This window comes from Urocampus carinirostris, chromosome 15 (genome assembly GCF_059441175.1).
Source record: "Urocampus carinirostris isolate Australia breed hairy pipefish chromosome 15, RoL_Ucar_1.0, whole genome shotgun sequence".
In the NCBI taxonomy this organism is placed as follows: Eukaryota; Metazoa; Chordata; class Actinopteri; order Syngnathiformes; family Syngnathidae; genus Urocampus; species Urocampus carinirostris.
The window spans coordinates 30633185-30656645 of record NC_142363.1 but is presented as its reverse complement, the minus strand read 5'-3'; the positions used below and the strand labels follow the sequence as shown (position 1 = coordinate 30656645).

The 23461-nt window shown below is 41.3% G+C and overlaps 3 protein-coding genes across 6 annotated transcripts in view; 1 reads left to right on the top strand and 2 right to left on the bottom strand.

Annotated features, from left to right (window-relative positions):
* Nucleotides 1-52: 52 nt before the first annotated feature.
* Nucleotides 53-5635, bottom strand: ap4s1 (adaptor related protein complex 4 subunit sigma 1). Of its 4 annotated transcripts, XM_088354634.1 has the most exons (8): nt 4622-4932; nt 3402-3471; nt 3174-3246; nt 2700-2884; nt 1818-1904; nt 1682-1750; nt 1592-1603; nt 53-1490 (listed from the first exon to the last, which is right to left on the bottom strand). In XM_088354634.1, the coding sequence occupies exons 4-8, from the start codon at nt 2835-2837 to the stop codon at nt 1362-1364; spliced, it is 435 nt and encodes a 144-aa protein (XP_088210760.1). In that variant the 5' UTR covers nt 2838-2884; nt 3174-3246; nt 3402-3471; nt 4622-4932; the 3' UTR covers nt 53-1361. The 4 variants fall into 4 exon arrangements, with proteins under 4 accessions (XP_088210760.1, XP_088210761.1, XP_088210759.1 ...); XM_088354635.1 differs by lacking the exons at nt 3174-3246; nt 3402-3471; nt 4622-4932 and adding an exon at nt 4985-5635; XM_088354633.1 differs by lacking the exons at nt 3174-3246; nt 3402-3471; nt 4622-4932 and adding an exon at nt 5132-5620.
* strn3 (striatin, calmodulin binding protein 3) lies at nt 5032-22638 on the top strand. The gene is made up of 16 exons (XM_088354631.1): nt 5032-5512; nt 9953-10056; nt 10950-11023; nt 11128-11206; nt 11277-11438; nt 13124-13259; nt 13343-13481; nt 13556-13695; nt 14837-15015; nt 16010-16057; nt 16129-16250; nt 17614-17781; nt 17844-17984; nt 19834-19941; nt 21066-21152; nt 21225-22638. Exons 1-16 carry the CDS (start codon nt 5228-5230, stop codon nt 21392-21394), a joined length of 2142 nt encoding a protein of 713 aa, XP_088210757.1. The 5' UTR covers nt 5032-5227; the 3' UTR covers nt 21395-22638.
* Nucleotides 22335-23461, bottom strand: part of LOC148352106 (dynein regulatory complex subunit 2-like) — a 74717-nt gene continuing 73590 nt past the window's right edge. Inside the window, exon 8 of the mRNA XM_088354987.1 lies at nt 22335-22955. Within this exon, the coding sequence (XP_088211113.1) occupies nt 22689-22955 (267 nt within the window). The 3' untranslated portion in view covers nt 22335-22688. The remainder of the gene's footprint in view (nt 22956-23461) is intronic.

Here is a 23461-nt window from a genome sequence, read left to right as displayed (position 1 = left end):
AACGTCTCTGCCCGGGTGGCCGACAACTTTTTCAAGAAAGAAAAAGAAAATCTTTTGTTTTTATTTTTTTCAAATCAAACATTTGCTTTATTCAGATTTCGAAATCTTCGTTCAGTTTGGAAATTTTGGAATTTCGTTTTTTTGCGAATTTGCATACTGGGCAGCCAATCAGAGGCCTGTATCGAATAACTTCCAGACTTTCCCGAACGTTATAAGGTCGTGCATTTGCTTATCATTTTCCAAAGTAGACACACGAACACAAGGAAAGTGGATAAGTGGTTAGGAATCAAGCCAAAACCTCAGCCCCAGAAGATTTAAAAGAAGCTCACAAAATTGATGACGCTACAAAACGTAAACGTACATTAAAAGCATGGTGGAAAGAGGAGTTCACATGGCTTGTAGCAGACAACGCAACGCAAACATTGCATGAACGAAGATGAGTAAATACAGGTACATACAGATGGAAAACAGCGATGTCATATACATGCAATTAATGTTATAAGTAGATTTATAATAAACTTAGTTCAAAAGTCTTGTTCTCTTATATATTCTAATTGTCAGTCCTTAATACTTTGCAACAATGGGGTTTTTTTTTGCGATTATTCGTCTTATTGGGTTTTAAGTTGTGAAAAATGGGGCAGGCAACTTTTCAGTTGTCTGCCCTAGCGTCCGCTAATTTCTCATGGGTTTCAGACACTGATATTTGATATGTAAATTAACTCAGAGTTTATTAAATCACAAACTTTACCGTTGCATTGAAAAGTCACTGTATATATATAATATGCAATGGATGAGTTAGTGATACCTCTACATAAGAGCTCCATGAAATTCTAGATACTAGATGTATTTCAGCCAAACATTTTGCCCAACGTACAAGAGAAAATCCAAGTTACTAGAATTTCCAGACATTAGTCATTTTATTATCTTGTTTTTATGTTCGATTACTATTTGTGTTTAAGTGATCAGGGAGCTATTTAGGTTAAACTTGGATGCTTTTAGGAAGCTGGGAACAATTTAATAGGTTTTCCTTTGTCGCATCAGGAAAATTTGCACTAGATAATTTGGTATGTAGAGGTATTACTGTCACAAAATTGAAAAAAAAAAATCTTGGAATTTTTATGATTTATTTCTCAATTTCACTCATCGGCATCGATGTGAAATACTGGCATTTGGTGGAGCTGAGCCGTCACTTTGCAGGTATCGTAGTTGGCATTGTGGGAAATGTAGTTTATGGTCAAAGCAAGACTCTCAGACCTTTCACCGGCAGGCCATGAGTTTGACACATGATATAGACGATTTGTCTTAAATGAGGATTGTTAAAAGAGTCTCATTGATGGAGGAGATGACTCAAAACATGAGTGTCAGCCCTCTGCCATCTTATCCAAGGCGTTGAGCGGCGCCAGGATGTTAGTCTTGTTGGTCTCCACGATGCGACCGTTCTGAATCATCTCATCCAGGATGATGTGAACGCGGTCCAGATTGAACATAATCTGTGACTAGCGAATTAAAGAACACCCGACTCTGAGTTTTGAATTTCAAGGTACAAGAATCCCTTAACCGCTACGGTCGTATGGGGCGCAGAAAAGGATACATCCAATTCACTCTGTTAGGGGACACAAACAAATTAAGTAGGAAACCAGCAGCATCATCTTCTGATGTGATGTGAACTTTTACAACTTACCACACGGCTGAAGTATTTATCAAGAACCTCCACAAAGTTCTGAACCAGCTCGTAGATGGCCAATTCGTTCTGTGGAAGTGAAAATTTCAGTCCTTGCGCTAAATTAGCAAACACATAAGGGTGAACGGACACCCACCTCATCTTCCGTGATGCCCACGGCTATGTAGAGGGCAGCATACTGCCGGAAAACCACTTTCGAGTCTTGGTATTCTACAAAAGAACACTGGAAAATAGGACAGTTTTGAACAATAGGATGTGACACAGGCACTTTGAAAACAGATGAATGCATTCCAAGGGGGATGACCTCATGTGTGGTCCCTTTGCAAGGTTTCTTCATTTGCCTCATGTTGAGGTTTTTGTGTTTTTCCTTACCCTCATGTCAGTTTTAGATCAGGGGATGCTCTAATAGGTTTCTTCATTTATACATGTCTAGGTTTTTGAGTTTTTCCTTGCCCTCATGTCGGTTTTAGATCAGGGGATGGTGTCATAATAGTCTGTGGTTTGCAATAATCTGCGGCCCTTTGAGACTCCTTGTGATTAAGGACTATATAAATAATCATGAATTGACTACTGTTATTAATTACTCTGAAAACTAATCAGTGATGTAATCCAAATACCATTATATTGAATTAATATAACTTGATTACTGTCAATTACTTTTGGATTGTTACACTGCCAAATATGCTAATAAAAGACTAAATAAACTAAATAAGACAGCACGGTTAATTGGCCGGTCCAAATTGTCCCTTGGTGTGAATGAGCGAGCAAATTGTCTGTCCCTGTGTGCCCTGCAACAAGCTGGCAACCAGTTCTGGGTGTCCCCTGCCCACTGCCTGAAGATAGCTGGGATGAGCTGCAGTGCCCCCGCAACCCTACTGAGGATAAGCGGTGCAGATAATGGATTGATGGATGGATAACGGAATACACTAACATTATTTCTAACGCCGTCACATGTATTCTGTTCATTCCCAAGCCTGAATCCGGCATCACCTGACTGCAAGAAACGATCCGGACTCACCTGGTCTTTGCAGCGGCTCAGGCAAGCTCGGACGACGTTGGCCTCCAGTGCCGTCCTGCGGCTCATGCTAACGGACTGGTAGTACCTGCAGAGTCGGGTCTGACCCTGGCGGTTCACCATCAATACAAAGGTGATCATCCTTAACGCTGATTGGTTGAAGCCTCTTGTCACGACCGTGACATCACCTGAGGACATGAAACCATGAATAAGATCCAGGAGAATGTGGAGGATTTTGTGTGAGTACAGGGTTGTTTCAAGGGACAGTGTGTATTATTTAGAACCTCCTAGTGGTAAAAAAAAATAATAATTTGAAAAAGACAATATTGCTTTAAAATATAGGCACAAAAACATGATCAGATGAACATGCACTTTAATTAAATACTCGCAAGTTGAGAAATTTGCTTTCTTTTTACAAACATGAGCCTTACTATGTCCGAAGTTCTGAAAGTTCAGTCGGCATTGGGGGACACTAACCTCCATTTTGCTGATGATATTGCCAGATTGGCAGGAGACAAACAGGAACTCATATCGAGGTCTGGTCAATCGCCTGGACAAAGTATCAGCCCAGTATCGGATGGAAATCAGCAGAGCAAAAACAAAAGTAACAACCAACAATCCCCAAGGTATCACCACAAACATCACCATCTACCACAGAGACCTAGAACATGTCACCAAAATGTAAATATCTTAGAGCTGTCATACCTGAAAATGGGTCAGAACCAGAAATTATGGTAAGGATAGCTCAAACGACAGCTGCCAGACTTAAACCCATCTGGAAGAACAAGAACATAGCAGTGAAATCAAAGATCAGACTCTTCCAAGCGTTGGTTACTTCTCTCTTCTTCTACGTTTGCAAGACATGGACTCTCTCTGCAAAACTGGAAAAGAAAATCCAAGCTATGGAGATGTGATGCTACAGGAAACGTCAAGGGATCAGCTACTTCGCCCGTGTGACAGACAAAATGGTGCACAACATTATCAGAGGGCACATTGGACCCTATGAAGAACTGTAAGATCAGGGGATGGTGTCATTGTAACTTCTGCAGTCATTAGGAGATCCTGTGATTAAGGGTGTCACAATCAAATGCGACTTGACTTGACCAGTTACCATCTGTGAGCAGACGGAAACTTCAGTGGAATGGTCGCGTCACAAGATCATCGGGACTGACCAAGATAATTCTCCAGGGCACAGTCCTAGGGGGCAGGGGGAGAGGAAGACCCAAAAAGAACTGGACAGATAACATTAAGGAATAGACCAGTGCCAACTTTGCTCCAAAACTACCAAGAACCATCAACAGTGGAGAAAGCTGTCCAAAGTTGCGTCCTCATTGGTGCCCCGATGACCCATGCGGTTAAGAGATCCTTGAACCGTGAGCCTTACCTAAAGGGAGCTTACATTATGGTTGCCCGCCATCATAGTGCTAAGGGTACCACAACAACCTTGTGAAAAAAATGAGAAGTAGCTTGGTTACTTTGAGTCTCTGTAGTTTTCAGGTGGGAAAACAAATGTCATCCTGTCAATCCAGCAATATAGCTGCAATGCAAATACAACTTTACACGGACTAACTTTTAAATAATTTTGCCTATAATCCTCATCATCTTTTCATCTCATTTTTCTCTTTTATTATTATAGTTTGTACTCTTCCTTGTGCTTTGTAGCATCGATTTTCAGTGGCACGATTTAATGAAGCGAGTGTGTATTTAGGTCAAATAATACACACTGTCCCTTTAAACACTTCTTAGATTGTGAAATACGACGTTTGATTACGACTTTTTGATTAAAAAGCATGTATAAAACGTGTGTTTTTATAATAACAATATGTCTGAAATTTTCAGATCTAGTTTTGCATATGGAGCGACTATTTTCCCCGTTAGATTAAAAATATATATACTGCATGCAATAACATTGACTGTTAACTTACGGTGTGTTGGTATTTTGGCAAATGCATGAGTTTCGTCAAGTTGGCAACGATCATGTGTTTAAAATGAAGACATTCAGAAGAATTTTTTGTTGCTAAACATACGAGATCAATTCTAAAGTCAAACAAAATAATTTAAGATGTTGACTGATATGCTACCATAACAAACCATGCATGCTAAGCTAGCGCTAATGTGGTGCTTTCAATGGGATTTAGAAAAACTGATATTGATGTCCAGTGAAGTAGCGCTCAAACTATAAAAAATAAATTTTAGAGCCCTTTCATTACACATAAACGAAAATTATATAAGTGAAAATAACAAAAAAATAATTTATCACATGTAATATAATTTATTTTTATTCGTACTGTATCGCCCGTGTCATGTTACTGAACGCATCTCCACTTAGGTCCTTTCCCAGCATACACCGCGGCGGCCTCCTCTCAGCTAGGAGAATTTTCAGTAATGGCGGCCGGATAGCTCCACTCAGTAGCTCCGTCATCAGCAGCCCTCACCTCACCGCAGTCCTCCGGTGGGGACCTTCGGGCTTTCGCCGTACCCTCAACGGAATTCTCTCTTCTCTTCACTGACACTTTACGACAACCTCCAATATGGACGAGCACCCCGGCGGGGGAGCCGCCGCCGGACCTCTGCCGCCCCAGCAGACCCTACCGCAGCAGCAGCTCCAGCTCCAGCCGGGGGGGACCGGAGGAACTCACCCGGTCAACGGTGGCGGAGGAGGAGGAGGGGCCGTCCTGGGGCCGCAGCAGACAGACGACATGCCGCGGCCCCAGCAGCAGTACACCATCCCGGGCATCCTACACTACATCCAGCACGAATGGGCCCGCTTCGAGATGGAGCGGGCCCACTGGGAAGTGGAGCGGGCCGAGCTGCAGGTGAGCCGCGGAGGACACATGGACAGTTGCCCTGGACGTCCATTCTGTGGAGATCATGTCAACATCATCGACTAATAATAGAAGTGACACTCATTGCGTTATCGTGACAACTCTCGCAAAGTAGGCCAATTATTATTTAAGTACTTGTTAATATATAAAAACGTAATATATTATCAATAAAACGGATGTGCGTTATAAATGTGTTTTTAAGCACTGGTTGACGGTCAGGCCATAACGGTGCCGATTTCAAGTACATTAATAAAACAAAAAATATGAATAAACCGATGTACAAGGTAAAAAACACACAGCAACTAAAACTTTACTTACAAAATATATATATTACAAAATAAATCATTTTGACTAATGTGCTTTTAGACGTTTCGATAGCCGCGTTAGCATTTAGCTTCACGTCCCGTCCCCGCGTTCAACGCTAAATAAATATGTTAAACAATTGCAAATGTTGACATTCCAACACCGTAAAAGCCGTTTAAATGTTTAGTGTTCGACTTAGTGGAGGGGAATTAACGCGTTTTTTTTTTGTTCACGCCACGTTAATTTTTGGTTGGTCACGCTATCGCCTAGCTTAGCCTGCATGTTAGGCGAGCACCAGCTGGGCCTGCGTGACAGACATAGCGTCACTGAACGGTCGTAATTCCGTTCACATTTATCAATGGAGCTTACTATAATACGCTATTGACATTTTTATGTAGCCGTTTATAGTGTTAATTCAAGTTTTTTCTATGTAGTCTTAGTTTAAACCGACTTCCAGTCGCTTTTGTTATATTTCATTTTAATAACGTATGAATAGGGTATCTATCTATCCATATATTTATCTATATATCTAGACATCTATCTATCTATCTAGACATCTATATATCCATCTAGACATCGATCTATCCATCTAGACATCTATCTACCTAGACATCTATCTATCTAGACATCTATCCATCTATCTAGACATCTATCTATCTATCCATCTAGACATCTATCTATCCATCTAGACATCTTTCTATCCATCTAGACATCTATCTTTCCATCTAGACATCTATCTATCTAGACATCTATCTAGACATCTATCTATCTAGACATCTATCTAGACATCTATCTATCTAGACATCTATCTATCTAGACATCTATCTATCTATCTAGACATCTATCTATCCATCTGTACATCTATCTATCCATCTGTACATCTATCTATACATCTGTACATCTATCTATCCATCTGTACATCTATCTATCTAGACATCTATCTATCTAGACATCTATCTATCTAGACATCTATCTATCTAGACATCTATCTATCTAGACATCTATCTATCTAGACATCTATCTATCTAGACATCTATCTATCTAGACATCTATCTATCTAGACATCTATCTATCTGGACATCTATCTATCTGGACATCTATCTATCTGGACATCTATCTATCTGGACATCTATCTATCTGGACATCTATCTATATGGACATCTATCTATATGGACATCTATCTATCTGGACATCTATCTATCTAGACATCTATCTATCTAGACATCTATCTATCTAGACATCTATCTATCTGGACATCTATCTATATGGACATCTATCTATCTAGACATCTATCTATCTAGACATCTATCTATCTAGACATCTATCTATCTGGACATCTATCTATATGGACATCTATCTATCTAGACATCTATCTATCTAGACATCTATCTATCTATCTATCTAGACATCTATCTAGACATCTATCTATCCATCTAGACAGACATATATCTCTATCTATCTATCTATCTATCTCACTATTACTATTCAGTCAACCAGTTCTTGCTTTCTTTTTGGTAAACATTCTATTTGTCTAGTGTTTTTCAATAAACAAACAAAACAATCAGTTTAAGATGATCAATACTAATATATTTCCATCTAATTCCAAATTCCCTTGATGTACAGTATATATTTTTAAGAGCAGGTTTTGGGGGGGAACATAAATGGCTATTTTCTTTTTAAAATGTATTTTTTCTCGTGTTTGGAATACAATAGTTTTTATTGCCGCCGGCACTGAGTAATTGTTTACGTGGCAGAAGAGAATAAACATTCAATGTTACGTTTAGACTTTAGTGGACACTCAAAAAAGGAGAGAGGGCATCAATGGCTTTTGAATTTGCGAGGGCAAGGAGAGCAGCTTTCAGATGAGAAAATTCCGTTCCATCTTCTGAGCCACCTTTTTTTAAATTAAATTTTCAAGGTTACAAAACAAGATCAGTCATAGAAGGCGTGGAAATGCAATCATCTAAGAGTCAAAACAAACAACAGTGTTCAATTATAGTCCGATAAGGAACTGGCATCCGATGACATCCCCTTTGTATTTGTCCAATATTAAAAACAATATACTTATCATGTAATGAAAAACTTGAAGGTAAAAATAGGCTAAAAAAAAAAAAGGAACCCATTAAGGGCGCAATCTGTGAATTGGATTATTATTATACAAGTACAGTAGACTATTATACACTTAAACCAAAGAACATTTTTTTTAACAGGTTCAAACATTTGTTTAACAAACTTTGTTATTTCATAAAAGTAGTGTATAAAGGTTTTATTTAACAACTATCTATTGTCAAAAAGTATTTTTAATAATAATTGTGAACTGAAAGTGGAGAGTCATTCAGAATGCAGAACACAATGCAAATCACTGAAGCGAGATCTTGAAAGTGAACGGCGTTACAGTGAGGGTTCACTGTATTTTTTTCTTAAATAATAACCACAGATTTTAGTCTAGTCTTTATTTGGTGAGCTATCCTTTTTGTCCCGTCTTTATTTGATGAGAATGCACAGTGGTTGTAGTCCTACTTATTGTTTATGGAAGGGACTTTTTCCTGTAGTTTTTATTAGTTTGAAAATTATGTGTTGAAGACACTATTTTATTATAGCTTTTGTTGAGGAAATTAAGAGTAGTGGTTCATCAATAAGCTAGAAAAGTACCATATTTTCCAGACTATAAGGCTCACCAAAAGCTTCAAACTGACCAGAAATTTGAAGTGCGCCTTTTTTAAGCCAGTAACACAGAATACAGTGGTTGAGTTTGAAAATGCACACAGTATTTATTGGTGTGCGTTACAACACAATGTATTACGGTATAATTCCGTGTGCCAGCACGAGGAATTTACATCCATTCTGTGTTCTGTAAATGTTGTATTTGAGCATTGATTGCTTGATGTTCGTCGTTAGCCCAAATCCCTATGCACTGTATTCAATGGGATTAGAATTCGGATCAGGGCGGTGAGAATGTCAACACTAGACCACCAGTGGTACAGATGACATTCAAAAAGGCATTCAAGCTTATCTCATTTTCACACTATTTTTTGCCTCAGTGCCAGAAAAACGGATTTGCATAGTGTATTCTCCTAGGTTAAACAGTCTCTCCACTCCTTCGCCTAAAGTTGCGAAAGACAAACAGAAAACAAAAAGTCTTTCAACAAAATATTATACAAGCTTTTTTTCCACACGTATAAATATTAAACCGAGAGGTTATTGATGCTCAGGTGAAGTAGTGGAGAGGCTGCTTAACCGAATGCACTGAGCTAGTCTGTGCTTCGGGCACCGTGAGTAAAAATTGTGCGGTAATAAGATACCTTGCCTTTTTGTATGTTATCTGTCTAGTGGTAAAGTATCGTCCTCTCTCCGTTGCGATCCGGGTTTGATCACCGTTTCAATCCAATACTTGTCGCCTGATTATTCATCGTAATTATTGCACTGCTGTAAGAAAAGAGCCCAACAGTTCTACATAACTAAACACAGTACTTCTTACTTTAGTCTCAATTTCTTGCGTCTTATAGTCCGTTGCGCCATATGTGTGAAAACTACATGACAAATAATATTTTTGGGGGGTGTGCCTTATAATCTGGTGCGCCTTTTTGTGCGGAAAATACAGTATTTGTCTACAGCTTAAAGTTTACTTAAAATCTTAAGCAGATAACTACTTACTGAAGCACTACTGTAAAGGATGAAATAAGGCTCGGTAGTCACTATTGCTTTCCCAATAATCATGATTGATGATTTCATTTAATTTGTTCTTTCAAAATAGAAGACGGTCAATGAAGCTGATATGTTATATACGGCGGATAACGTTGTGGCTCGTCAAAATTATTTGTTAAAATGGCGGTTTGAGTTTGGGCCTTAAAACACTTCATCAAATACCTAAACTGCACGTCGCATTATTTTGATGAATGTTGATGACGGCTGCACGGCGCCAACGTCCCGTGCCGGTTTCCCCCATCACCATGGCAACCGACACACCACGGCTTTCCCCCTCACCCCACCTGTTGCTATGGACATTGTGTACGCGTATTTATAAATAACCAACATTAGTATCGTCTTTCAGGAGCAGCTGCTATCACACTGACGTCTGTGTGTGTATGCGTGTGAGACGATCATCAGCTGCATGTTTATATTTTTCAGGCGAGGATAGCGTTCCTCCAGGGTGAGAGGAAAGGTCAAGAGAACTTGAAGAATGACCTGGTCAGACGAATCAAGATGTTGGAGTACGCTCTCAAACAGGAGAGGTGCGTTCTGGCGAGAGTAAGCCCGGTTAGCATTGCATGTTAACATCAGGGTCGCAATGATTAGTCAATGTTATCAACAAAAATCGGTAATAGAAAGATGAACTTCTTTGTCTAGTGTTGTTGCCAGACACGTTTTTTTTTTTCAACAGAGTGAGGCATCATGAGTATATTCGCTCATGCGCATTAGCATCTGTCCCAAGCATTTACAAAAATACAGAAATGGCAGTAGCTCAATGATGCATGAGCATATAAAAAGCACGTCGCACAATTGGTGAAACAGAGTCTGACTCGCCTCATAAAGATTCAAGTAACGATCAAGCCAATATAGTTTTTATATGCAAATATTTTGCTATAAAAGAGAGCTCGAGCGTTATGGGAGATTGTGCTTGACACAAATGTATTGGAAATTAGATGCATCCAGTCCGACGAACAAACGTCAGTTGTTAAAGCTTTAAAAGTGACAAATGTCAGTTAAAATCATTTGGTTTCCAACTGTTGAGAATCATAAAGTTGTTTTGTAACATACTTTGCAGTCGACTGCTGAATGTACTTCACAAAATGCAAATAATATTAATTAATTCTACTGCTGCTAATAAGCCTGTTCCTGGCTTATTATTTATTAGCCTGTCCCTCACAAATGGAAATATGTTTATTTATGGCTTTATGTCTCACACAGCGCCTGATTTGTTTTATTTAATTTTTGTATAAATCGGCACTATGTTCAATGAAAGATGTATTTTCAATTCTACCCATTCGTCTTGTGTTTATAATTAAATCAACCTTATGCTAAATTTACGATAAACATGATACTCATCAAGTCTTTTTGATAGTCGACTATTAAAATAGCTGTTGGTTCCAGCCCTAGTAAAATTGTGTATGCTGACGTTCCACAGGGCCAAGTATCACAAGTTGAAATATGGAACGGAGTTGAATCAAGGCGACTTAAAGATGCCCAGCTTTGAATCAGGTAACATCCCCTTGTCCCAACCTCCCACGATTTCTGGTCGTCACAATTCTGTAGCCAACTTTATCCACGTGCGTGTCCGTCTGTTTGTTGCGTCCGCGTTCTAGACGCAAAAGACTCCGAGGTGTCGGCGATCCCTGCCAATAGCCAGCTGACGTGGAAACAAGGACGACAGCTCTTGAGACAGTATGACGGCTACTATGATGTCACGGACGTGCTACGGGAATCGCTAACGTGGCATTCACATGCGCCTTAGGTACCTCCAGGAGGTGGGTTACACGGACACGATCTTGGACGTGCGCACCCAACGGGTTCGCTCCCTGCTGGGATTGTCGACGTCTGATCAGAACGGCTCGGTCGAGAAGAAGAACCTGCAACAGCTCATCAATGGCAACGATGCACGCAAAGATGCTAAACGGTAACCATGGCAACGGCACAGTTATTTTGGCTATATATTCCAGGATTTTACTCTCATACTGGGGACTCTTTTGTTAGGCGCTCTCAACTAATCTAAACTTGTTTTCAGGCAGTACTTTGAGAATCCTTGTGATTAAGGGCCATACAAATAAACTTGACTAGAAGGGTCGGTTTTAGGGCAGAGGTCACCCACATTTTTTAAGCTGAGCTACATTTTGTTGCTGATTGGCACAAAGGTCTACCAGTATGGTATGCTTCCAAAATGACAACATATCCTATCATGTTATCATGTTGTTATTGCTCTTTTCTTCCTCATGCCATGAGGCTCTTTAACTCTACCGGGCAGAGTAAAAGCCCACATTAAACCACACCACCTACATTTCATATTACCGAATTTTATTGCAATATGTATTCTGTGTAGCACTATTTAGATATTCTATATAACACGCTACAGTGGGCATTTGCACGTCACACTGGGTATTTGTATATTGTATTCTTTTTGCTTTATTATTGTATTGTTCTCAGCTCAGGGATGCTGCTGGAAATGTGAATTTCCCTCCGGGGATGAATAAAGTATCTATTTATCTATCTATCTAAAGTTGAGTTACAATTTGCTCAGACAACCACTTAAACCTCATGCCAATTAGGAATCAAATTTCGTAGAAAATTACAAAAACCTGTCACTGGTGAGTTACTCTCAGAACTTGTCCACGGGCTACTGAGGGTTTTTAGTGGAGAGCCTTGTTTAGGGTTTATATTTGGTTACAGTTAGGTGCTATAACTTCTTTTCCAACCGTTGAACATTAATGTGTATTCATATCCTGGCCGACATTTATACCAATAACAGATATAATATACTTTGGCTTTATTTGTCATATTTTTATATTGTATGTACTGCTTCGCAAAACATTATTACTCTTGGCTGAAATGTTATTTTTTGCCTTTCGTCACTACTTTTCACTATAAATTCTGATTTATTTATGGCACAGCATTTTTCTCATTTTACTACTAAGATAAGAAGTTACATTTTGTGCAATTATCTACTATCTGCAAAATCTGACAATTTAACTTTTTTAGGTATTATTGTTCCCTCTCTCCACACCTTTGCCTAAAACAGTGTAAAAATATAGTAAAACAATAAAAAGGTATTTCATACTATCAATCATTTAAGAGTACAGTAAAGGTACTTTGTTGTTTGTTTATTTGGGCCCAGGATGAAAATGACATCAACAACTAACAATAAATGTTTTTACTCTATCAGCTTAACAATACGATATTACAATAGATAAAAATTGCTACATTTTCTGCCAAATGGATACGAATGTTTTCAACAGCATTCAAAAGTATAAAAACACACAAAGTATGACATTTGTGTTTGTATATTTTTATTTACATTGACAATAAAATTGCAAAACTCCAGTAAAAAATTGTGACATCAAACTTAGAAATAGTGTTGGGTTAGATGGTATCCGTTTGTTTCCAATAGACCAATCATTGGAGCATTTTTGGGTTATCGAACCAATATTTTTCATGTAATTCTTTTGAAATTATTTGTTTGATAATCATATTTTGTACTTGTTTTAGGCCCATGTATTGGAGTTCAAATGAGTTGCTGAGGTTTAGGGTTTAAAGTTCTTGGAAATAGGATGTCTTCCCTAATACAGGAAAATAATTGTGTTGGTGCAGGAGTCCAGGCGACGTTTTGGAGACGTTCAGCTTCTTGGAGAATGCTGAGGACAGCGACGAAGACGAGGATGAGGACGGAGAGCTGATGGACGACATCAGCGATAACATCAAACCTCACCGAAAGCACAAAAACAAGGTCGGAAGAACTTCCTGTTCTCATCATTCCCCTTCCCCTGTTCGTCGCCCTCATTGTCTCCCACCGCCGCGGCCATTCCTCAGGTGGGCAACGAGGGCCTGGCGTCGGAGGAGGACGACGCCGACACGGAGGAGGCGCTGAAGGAGTTTGACTTCCTGGTGACGGCAGAGGACGGCGAGGGCGCAGGGGAGGCGCGCAGTTCCGGCGACGGGACCGAGTGGGGTGAGCCGAATGGGAATTCTCGCACCACAGTCCGTCTTAGGATGTTAACGATATCCCTGACCTGATGTGCGCAGCGGAGCCTTTGCCGTTTGCGCCAGGCGGGGGGAAGAACTTCCTAATGGGCGGCGCCGACCACGTCCTGGAGAGTGTGCTGGGATTGGGCGATCTGGCCGACCTCACGGTCACCAACGACGATGTCGACTTTAGTTACGACGTGAGTGGCTTTTAAAGTACTGTAAATTCCGGGCTGCAGAGTGCACCTGATTTAAGGAAGAAACTCATCTTGTTTTTTGTACAAGACACGCCAGATTTTAAGACGCGGGCTTATTAAAAAGCCATAAAAATGAACTCATTCACGTCCATTTCTTACATTTGAATATAGCACGTATCGGAACACATAATCCCGCCCGCTGTCGCCGCCACATTTATTGCTAATCTACAAAGGGGATTTATGAAAACACACTAGTTTCTAACGAAGGAGGGGTTCACGATAATTCTTAGGCTGATAACAACATAAAATGATGTCAGTTTTCGGCCCAATCGTAAACATATACCCAATAGTTAGTCACCTGCTGCCACATTAAAATTTTTAATCAGCCAACACCACTTTTTAGAAAGATGTGTGTAAGGATTTTTTATGAAGTACTTGGTCTCCTCTATCAATTTTTCATGTGCGCAAGGGATGGGAGAGCTTAAGATCAGCCGCAATGCTCGACATGTCCACAGGCTGTCGAGATCGCTTCTAAATTTTAGTCAGTACAGTACATTGAGTTTTGAGAATGTTATTGTTGCACTCTATCATATAAGTAAATGCTAATTTAGTTAAGATTGACTGCTCTGCTAGTTGATTGAGATCGACAGTGGCGGACACACGGCACTGACGGTTACTTTTCTTTACTAGACATTTCCTCCCTGATTCTGCTAAGCTCGTTCTCTTGGTTGTGGTTTCGCGAGACGTTAGGAAGGGACAGTGGGTATCTTGTTCATCCATTCATGCGTGTCACTAATTAGATGACGAGGCATTTGGCTCCTGAAGGGAGTCATAGTTACTCCCGCTGTTATCCCGTGCTTGATTGAATTTCTTCAATTTGACATTCAGAGCACTGAGCAAAAATCACCTGCCTGCAGCCCTTGCGATCCTTTGTTTAAACAGAACAGTCGGATCTCCGTAGTCCAAACTTGCAGCCGTCACCCCCCCACAGAAATTTGCCCCAAGAAAAAACAATAAGCCGCATTGTATTTCAACTTGGACTGTTTAAAAGGTAGAAAAAAACTAGAAGCTTGTAGTTTGGAAATGACAATCATTTGTTTTTCTTTAAACCAAGTCTCTTCTAAAACCCCTCCCCCCTGCACAGTTGGCGTCCAATCAGGAGTCGTCATTCCGGAAAACGTGGAACCCCAAGTACACGCTCCGCAGCCACTTCGATGGCGTTCGGGCGCTCGCTTTCCACCCGGTGGAGCCGTGCCTACTCACAGTGTCAGAGGATCACACGCTCAAGCTTTGGAACCTCACGAAGACCGTCGCCGCCAAAAAGTAATTTTTTGATTATGATCGTTTTTTGATAACATTGTATAGCTAGAAGAAATAATTTGCTTTAAACGGCATGTCAGTAGTGTTGTCCCCTGCCCTAAAGTCTATTTAAATGGCCCCAGAATAAGCATATGAAATCACAACATGAAGCTTTTTATGAATCACTAAATTTTGTTTAGAAAAAACGTTTTGAAACCTTAAACCATCTGTCACCAATGCTGCCCCCCTAGGTACAGCTGAGTAGCTTGCAAATCAGTTCTCCAAATAGCTCACCAGTTATTAATCATTGTGATTTTATAGTAAATGCAATTTCATACTGGCATGATGATTATGTGGTTGACTGAACCTATTTTAAGCCCACTAATAGTTACAACCTTTTAATAACATGGTAATAACACAGTAACAACATAGTGATAGCACGATAGCTTGTTATTTTAGTATTGCGTATCATACTAGTAGGTCTTTGCGCTAATAAGTCGCAAAAAGCAGCTCTAAGCTTCAAAATACGTTGCATTGAACTGTCGGCGGTAGCTCTGAAGGAATAGCGGTCGTTTTGAGACAAAGGGGTCGCAGGTTCGATACCCAGCTTCTCAGAGTCACTGGACCCTGAATGCCCCCGATAAGCAGGTAGACGTTATGAATGGCTGACTCGGTTATCGGTGTGTGTGGGTAAAGGGTGAAGTGCATTGTAAAGCACTTTGGAGGACCTCATTAACTGGTTAAAGCGCTACACAAATTCAGTCCATTTACCATTGAATTCAATACCTTAATGTAAAATGAATGAACTTGATATAAAATGATTCATTTAATTGTTTAATCTCTGACAAAATAGTTTTCGAATCAATTTACACAAAATCCTGGTTTGTTTAATATTGATTTTAAATGCATTTTTAAAAAGAAAATCTTCCAGTGTTATTAGCCAGAACATTTTGCAACTTCACCACTAATCCTCCTGATTGATTGTGTCCTGTTATTTGACCATCCTCCTTCCTTGCAGAAGTGCCTCGCTGGACGTGGAGCCGGTCTACACGTTCAGAGCTCACGCGTACGTATGCCCCATCCCGTCAAACGTGGCGGCGGCTTCCCATTCTAAAATTTGCAGCCTCTTCCTTCTAGTGGCCCCGTTCTGTCGCTGGCCATCACGCCGAGCGGCGAGCACTGCTTCAGTGGCGGCATGGATGCCACCATCCAGTGGTGGAACGTTCCCGGTTCCAACGTGGACCCGTACGACACGTACGGTACGTGCGCACACACCCGTCATTCCCTGACTTTAGGACAGGGATCGGCAAGCCAAAATGTTGAAAAAGCCATGTTCGACCAAACAGACAAAAATGTATTTTGTATTACAATCATATATAAACCTTGTAATGAATCTCTGTTGTAGTATACCACCTCAAGTTAAACGTCGTTACAATATTTATGAATAACGGTCTGTTTTATTGCATTGATAAATTAAAGTCTGCAATAACGAAATCCCTTTTTAGATGTCGTTTTTATTTTGAGGATTCGTAGAAACAACAAAATGAAACATGCATAACGTGCCCCTTATCTGGGCAACAAAAATAAACGTAGCATGCATTAATAAAAATGAAACGGTGACCTTTTGAAAAGGTAAAGTCAATAAAATAACATCAATGGAGTTGAAGTTTGATTTCTGTGCAAATATCCAGCAAGTCAGTGCATCATCTTCTCTCTCTCTTTTGATACCATATCAACCCATCCATGGGCCTAAGCAACAAAACATAAATAGTATCTCCAAGTGGCATTCAAAATCTCATCTCATCTCATTAGCTGCACCGCTTATCCTCAGTAGGGTCGCGGGGGTGCTGGAGCCCATCCCAGCCATCATCGAGCAGTGGGCAGGGGACACCCTGAACTGGTTGCCAGCCAATCGCAGGGCACACAGGGACAGACAACTCGCTCGCTCATTCACAACTAGGGACAATTTGGACCGGCTAATCCACCTGAAATGCATGTCTTTGGAATGTGGGAGGAAACCGGAGTCCTCGGAGGAAACCCACGCAAGCACGGGGAAAACATACAAACTCCGCACAGGAAGTCCGGTAGCTGGATTTGAACTGTGCCGCACACGCGCTAACCACTGCGTCGCCGTGCCTCCCTCGTCATTCAAAATGTATATGAAAAAAATCACTTAATAAAAAAAAAAGCTACATTGTTACCAAAAAAAGTGCCTATGACAGGATTGTGTCCTTACCCGTTTAATTTGACTTCTGTGTAAAAATTAGGAGTGCAGTGTTAAATTGGGTGGTCTTGCACAGGGAACACAGGAGAGAAGGGAAAACAAGCAAAGGAGCTGATTCCCCTCTCGTTTGATAGTTACATATAAAATATTAATAATAATATTTTTTTACACATCTTTATAGTATCGGAAAACGTTAGTTTGTGTCATGTTTGTCCTACAGATACCATATTCTAAAAAAAAAAAAACATTTCCCTCTATTTTTTTTCAATTTTGAATAATTTTTGGAAAAGTGCCAGGGAGCCACTCCATAGCGCTAAACAGCCGCATGTGGCTCCTGAGCCCCGGTTTGCAGACCCTGGCTTCAGACTACTGATCACCAATATTTTTTGTCCGTTAAGATGCCAGCACGCTGGCCGGCACGTGGACGGGCCACACCGACGCGGTTTGGGCTTTAGCCTACAGCGGCATCAAGAACCGCCTCCTGTCATGTTCGGCCGACGGAACGATCAAGCTTTGGAACCCTCGGGAGGAGAACCCCTGCATCAGCACTTTTAACGGCGCCGAAGGTGGGCAATGCCGACAACTCTTTCCCATTCGCAAGACCTCATTTTTTTTTTTGCGTTTTCAGAGCACGGCGTCCCCACGTCTGTGGACTTCAACGGCTGCGACCCGGCCCACATGGTGGCGTCGTACGACAGCGGCGACGTGGTGCTATACGACCTGGAGACCTCCCAGAGCACGCTGGTGCTGAAGGGCCAGAGCGAAGGAAGTAAGACTCAATTCCGTGAACTGCACTTATAGCTGTACGTGACTTTCCGTGTCGTTATCATGTTAAACGCGAAGTTAAATGGTGGAAAGGGCAAGTACAGATGCTTACGATAGTTCGTAAGTTGCTTCAGCGCCATATTTTGTATGTTTAAGGTTTATATAAGTATGTATAAGGCTTGTATAAACAACCTGTATTGTCTTGTACTAAAAAAAACATTTCATAAAATAATATACTCTATACAGATAATTAAAGTTGAGTGTAACTTACTTTTGGAAGATGGGCTTCAAGAGTTACCTGACTTCCGTGTGCCCTGGTGGTAGAAAGTGGATGGAAAAAAAGCGATCCGATCATTTTCTCAACCACATCAATCTTTCTTATTCCACTTTCATTTCAAAAGAAACGGCTCACCTCTTCTTTACACTTTAAACCAATCATATTGAATGGATGCACGAGATATTAAACAATACAAATGTCGTGGAGATAAACTATAGTATGTTTACACAACAACTTGGAAGAGGAAGCCGGATTTTTTCTTCAGGGTGGATGCTGGGTGAGCTCTCATAGCGCAACTCGCCGGTAGTGGTGGAAAGTAGCACTACAGTAACATCCTGTACTGGGAAAAAGGTGCACACAATAAAAAATCTAACTTACTGCAATGTCCGAATATTTTTCGACATCCCGAAAAAAATGTTAGTATCTTCCGTTTTATGTAAGTCGTAAGTAGGGGAGCTTCAGTACTGATTAAGGATGGCTCGATTGGATCTAGGCGCTCATCTTTGTTTTCGTTGAATACTACTTTTATCGATTCGAGGTTCAATACTTAAAATACTGAATTGTTTGTCAAAAGGAGAACCATTTTGAAATCACTTTTAAGAGAAAATATTAACAAATAGTTAAGGTGTTTAAACTACAATTTTTAAAATAAAAATACGATATTAAGGCTTTTTAATTGAAGGATTTTGGATTCCACTAGAGGGGAACATTTAAAAATAACCACAAACATCTCTCAAATCCATTTATTTAGTTTTTGTCCTTGTATTCATACTAGGATCAGTCACTTTTCACTTTTATTGTTTTTAGAATTGTTATTTTATGAAGGATATTGGATTTCTAAAAGCAGAAAAAAATAACAAATGTTAAAAAAAAAGCTCTAGAATTATGTATATTTTTACAGTTGTATTTAAATTAGGATCAGTGACTCCTTTTGTATTGTTTTGAGAAAAGAAAATTGGGTCATTATGTTGGACTCAGCAATTGGATCCCTGGCTTGTTTCAAAAATAGCACTCAAATGTCATTGTTGTCATGTGAAGAAGCATGTCTTTGGTAGGTATTTCGTAATGTTTTATGTGAAAGCAGAAATACATTTTATATTAAGTTGTACAAAACAACAAGGGGCGTTTAAATAACGACCAAACAAAAACACATTTCCAAAGATTTTTTCTAATTACAGCCGAGATATTGGAACATGTAAATGTAAATGGCCTGCCATTATATTGCACTTTTCAAGTCAATGAAGACCTCCCGAAGCGCTTCACACTTTTTCCTATTACACACTAACTAACCAATAGCAGCTTTAGCCATGCAAGGCAACTACCTGCTATGGGGGCATTAGGGATTCAGTGTCTTGCCCAAGGACACTTCGGCATGACTCTCATAGGAGGCGGGAATCGAACCTGTGACCTCTTGACCACGACGAGCGCTTTACCTCCTGATCCGATGCCGAACAATAACCTGATCCGTAATAATTTGGGCACAGTGATCTACGAATCGTGCCTCAAGTTGGCAGCAAATTGCAGTCACTGTCGGCAAATTCCCGGGTACCCAAAATGGTAATTGTCTGGTGTGCAGGCCGTCCCGGTTGCCATCACATCTACAAGGTGGTGAGCCATCCCACACTGCCCGTCACCATCACGGCGCACGAGGACAGGAACATCAAGTTCTTTGACAACAAGTCAGGTAAATGCAACTACCTTGGTTTAATATAATATCGCATGCTGTGTTTTCCATTGACTTTTGTTCGACCCTGCTGGGTGGAAATTCCAAGGGGGACCATGCTCCCCCCGGAAGAGTAAACACAACAAATCGCCAATATGAGTTTTCGATTGAATTAAATGTCGGTGATTTGGTAAAGTATAATATTGAATATCAGTACCACTGCTTTCGTGAGTGCCGCTACGACAGGATGCCGGTTCTTCTTCCGTGGTCTACAGGAGGTTATTGTTACGCACAACTTACAATTTGGGGCTGTGTCCACCAAAGCTTTTTGCTGATGAGCCAATTTTTTTTTTACTGCTTGCAATCAGCGCTGCGTTTTTTTCACTCCAGGCAGGTTTTCTGTGCCGAATGCTCGGCTCTAAACCTTTTTTTCTGGCCGTCGGTAATTAAAAAAAGTTCAACTTGGGGGACAATGCTTGTCCATTTTACCGAGCCGTCTAATCACAGTGCAGGAGGGTTAGGCAACCATAGCAACAACGGAATGTCATCCTCACGGAAGGCGCTTCTGAGCTCTTCTGACATAGCACACTTACACACCATGGCGTTTGTGATCATGTCAATGATGAGAAATGGAACTTGTTTTTATTAACTTTGTATTTAGATCTGTTTTGGAATATTATGTTTATGAGACTCTGGTGGGACCAATAATACTCTGGCGGCACATCAGAAACACCGTCCTTTTTTTACTGTAGTTTTAAATGTATGTGCTTTTTTTAATATATTACAAGACATTTTTTTTCCAGAAATGCGCCTTATAATCCGGGGCACCTTATAGTGCTGTAAACTACAATAAATCAGTCAATAAAGACTTCCCAAAGCGCTCTACAATGTGCTTCACACCTCGCACCCATTCACACACACCAACAGGAAGTCAGCCATGCAAGGTGCCTACCTTTTTTCTTGGTAAAGCCACACAAAAGGATCTCCTGCTTAACTGATAAACAGGATCTCCGGTAAGGAGCCATGAGGAACACCAGTGGTTCAAACTTGACTCCATGATACAACTTGGCTTGATCATGAAAACCAAAATGATGTACAGTAACGTTTTAACAAAATTGTGAGTATATTTGTATTTATGATTGCAGGTAAGGTGGTCCACGCCATGGTGGCCCACCTGGACGCCGTCACCAGCTTGGCAGTGGATCCCAACGGGATTTACCTGATGTCCGGAAGTAAGTGTGGATCTATAGAAAGTGGTGGTCCTTCCGGGCGTGTCCTCACATCTGCTATCGTCGTGGTTACAGGTCACGACTGTTCACTGCGCTTGTGGAACCTGGACTCCAAAACCTGCGTGCAGGAGATCACGGCGCACCGCAAGAAGAGCGAAGAGGCCATCTACGACGTGACCTTCCACCCCTCCAAGGCCTACATCGCCTCGGCGGGAGCCGACGCCCTGGCCAGGGTCTACGTGTAGAGCGGTCCGGAACGTCCCCCCCTCAGCCCCGCTTATCCCCTTCCGCCCGTCGATCGGGGTCCCGCTGCCCCGAACGATCCGAAGAACGACACGTGCGGCGGACTAATGACATCGGGTCACATGACACTAAGGGCCCACCCCCGGGCGGACCCGTCCGACCAATCAGATCGCTGTCGTCCAGTCTCGAGGGTCCGCAGCGAGATCGCCCCACCGAAGCTTCCGGGACACGTAAGCGAGAACAAAAACCTATATCATTTCTATTTGAAACGGATGATCTTTCCTGGTCTGGCCTGATTGGCTAAGAGAGGATTCCCAGAGTGCGGCCGGCCAATCGGAAGGCTCCGTTCTGTGGCCGACGTTGCTAGCGACCGTAAGGTTTTTCGACGTCACGACTCATTCGTAGTGAAAGGACCTGCAGTCATGTGACCCACCTCAGCAGCTGCCGGCCAATCGGAGCTCTGTTACCAGCGACCGTAAGGTTTTTGTGACGACGGCTGAAAAGTAGTAAAAGAACTATTAGTCATGTGACCCACCTTAGAGACAGCTGGCCAATGAGAACGGTCACAAGAATCCAACAATAACGCTTCAGTCGGGACATTATCAACTGATCAGTAGTGAAATGACTCGGTCATGTGACCCACGACAGCTGGCCAATCAGAGCTGTTTTTTCAGTTCTACTGTATTCGCAGAATTATTGATGTTGTGAAATCGAATAAGAACGCGTCAGATTGGTTGTAAAGCATCAGGAGTGCTTTCATGTGATAGCCAATCAGGATTCTCCGTTTAGTGGAGGTATTCACCATAGCGACGTGATGACTCTTTCCGAATGGACTGGATTAAGTTGACATTTTGATATTAAAGCAGTAGCCAGCCAATCAGATGTCTCAGAGGGTCTGATGTCACAAGTAAGGAAAAAACTGCCGACTCGTTGATATTTTTTTAATTTATTTTATTTTTCCAACAAGCCCCTCCTCCCGCCATTGATTGACTCTGTAGCATTAGCTCACTGCCGCCGTTCAAGGGTTCACTGTCCTTCAATATTCCAGGGAAATGCGTCCAATCAGTGGCCACCTTGAGCCCGAGCTGCCTCCCGATTGGCCTGTTTATTTTTTTGGGTTTGTTTTTTTTAACTTAAAGGATTGATAGTGTGGTGAGCAGCTGACGTTGACCACGTGACGTGTTACTACTTCCTGTTGGTGTCCTGCATGATTACCACAATAAAAGTATTTTTTCTAGTCTTCCAACTCACGTTTGATTCATGGACAGGAAGAGGCAGAGATGTCTTCACCGCTCATCAGGTCAGCAGGTTTTTCACGACGCGGTTGGCCTCGATGACGTTGTGGCGCAACGGTGCGTGGTCGGGGACGGCGGCGGAGGGCGCGGGTCCGATAGCGAGGAGGGCGGGGCCCCCTGCGAGCGTCATGCCGTCCAGGCGCTGGCGTAGCAAAAACTTGAGACGATGGTTGTCACGGCGCAGGTCCTCCAAGTGAGTTCGCAGAGCTTCTTGCCGTAGAAGCGCCAGGTTGAAGCGCCGCGTCATCTGATGAACTTCGGGAAATATCTGAAAATATCACATTGGACATATAGAGAACCCTAATTCAAGAAATTTCAAACCTTAACACTAAAATACTGGTTAAAAACTATGATTTCAAACCCTAATTAACAACCAAAAATGTAGTTTGAGGTCAAAACACTGAATATTGTGTCTATAAAGCTCAATTCTGGCTAGTATTATAAAACCGCCACTGTAGTTTGGCTTAAAACACTAAACCCCTTACCCTAAAGTTTAACTTCATTTAAAACCTTACTCCAGATTCAAAATCATGTAAAACATATGTCAAGAAAACAACGTCCGGATGATATAAGAAACTTAAGTTACAATGAATCAAACTCGTTTATTAAAGAAAAGCCATCACGTTGAAACAAGGCAAAATTGTGCGTTCTTGAATTGAAATACTTCCACAGACTGAAGTGTGAGCCTCCATTTTATACGGTCTCGTGGATTCTGATTGGAGGATAGAAAAACCCACATGTACGTAAAAGGATTTTTCCGGTTGGTCATATTCT

What these genes read in the sequence shown, in the direction of transcription:
- ap4s1 (XM_088354635.1), bottom strand. Translation starts at nt 2,837, where the DNA reads ATGATCACCTTTGTATTGATGGTGAACCGCCAGGGTCAGACCCGACTC. An exon ending in TGAGCCGCTGCAAAGACCAG is followed by an intron (nt 1,905 to 2,699) that starts GTGAGTCCGGAT and finishes CCTATTTTCCAG; the next exon opens with TGTTCTTTTGTAGAATACCA. An exon ending in TGGGCATCACGGAAGATGAG is followed by an intron (nt 1,751 to 1,817) that starts GTGGGTGTCCGT and finishes TCACTTCCACAG; the next exon opens with AACGAATTGGCCATCTACGA.
- strn3 (XM_088354631.1), top strand. Translation starts at nt 5,228, where the DNA reads ATGGACGAGCACCCCGGCGGGGGAGCCGCCGCCGGACCTCTGCCGCCC. An exon ending in AAGACCGTCGCCGCCAAAAA is followed by an intron (nt 15,016 to 16,009) that starts GTAATTTTTTGA and finishes CCTTCCTTGCAG; the next exon opens with AAGTGCCTCGCTGGACGTGG. An exon ending in GGACCCGTACGACACGTACG is followed by an intron (nt 16,251 to 17,613) that starts GTACGTGCGCAC and finishes TTGTCCGTTAAG; the next exon opens with ATGCCAGCACGCTGGCCGGC.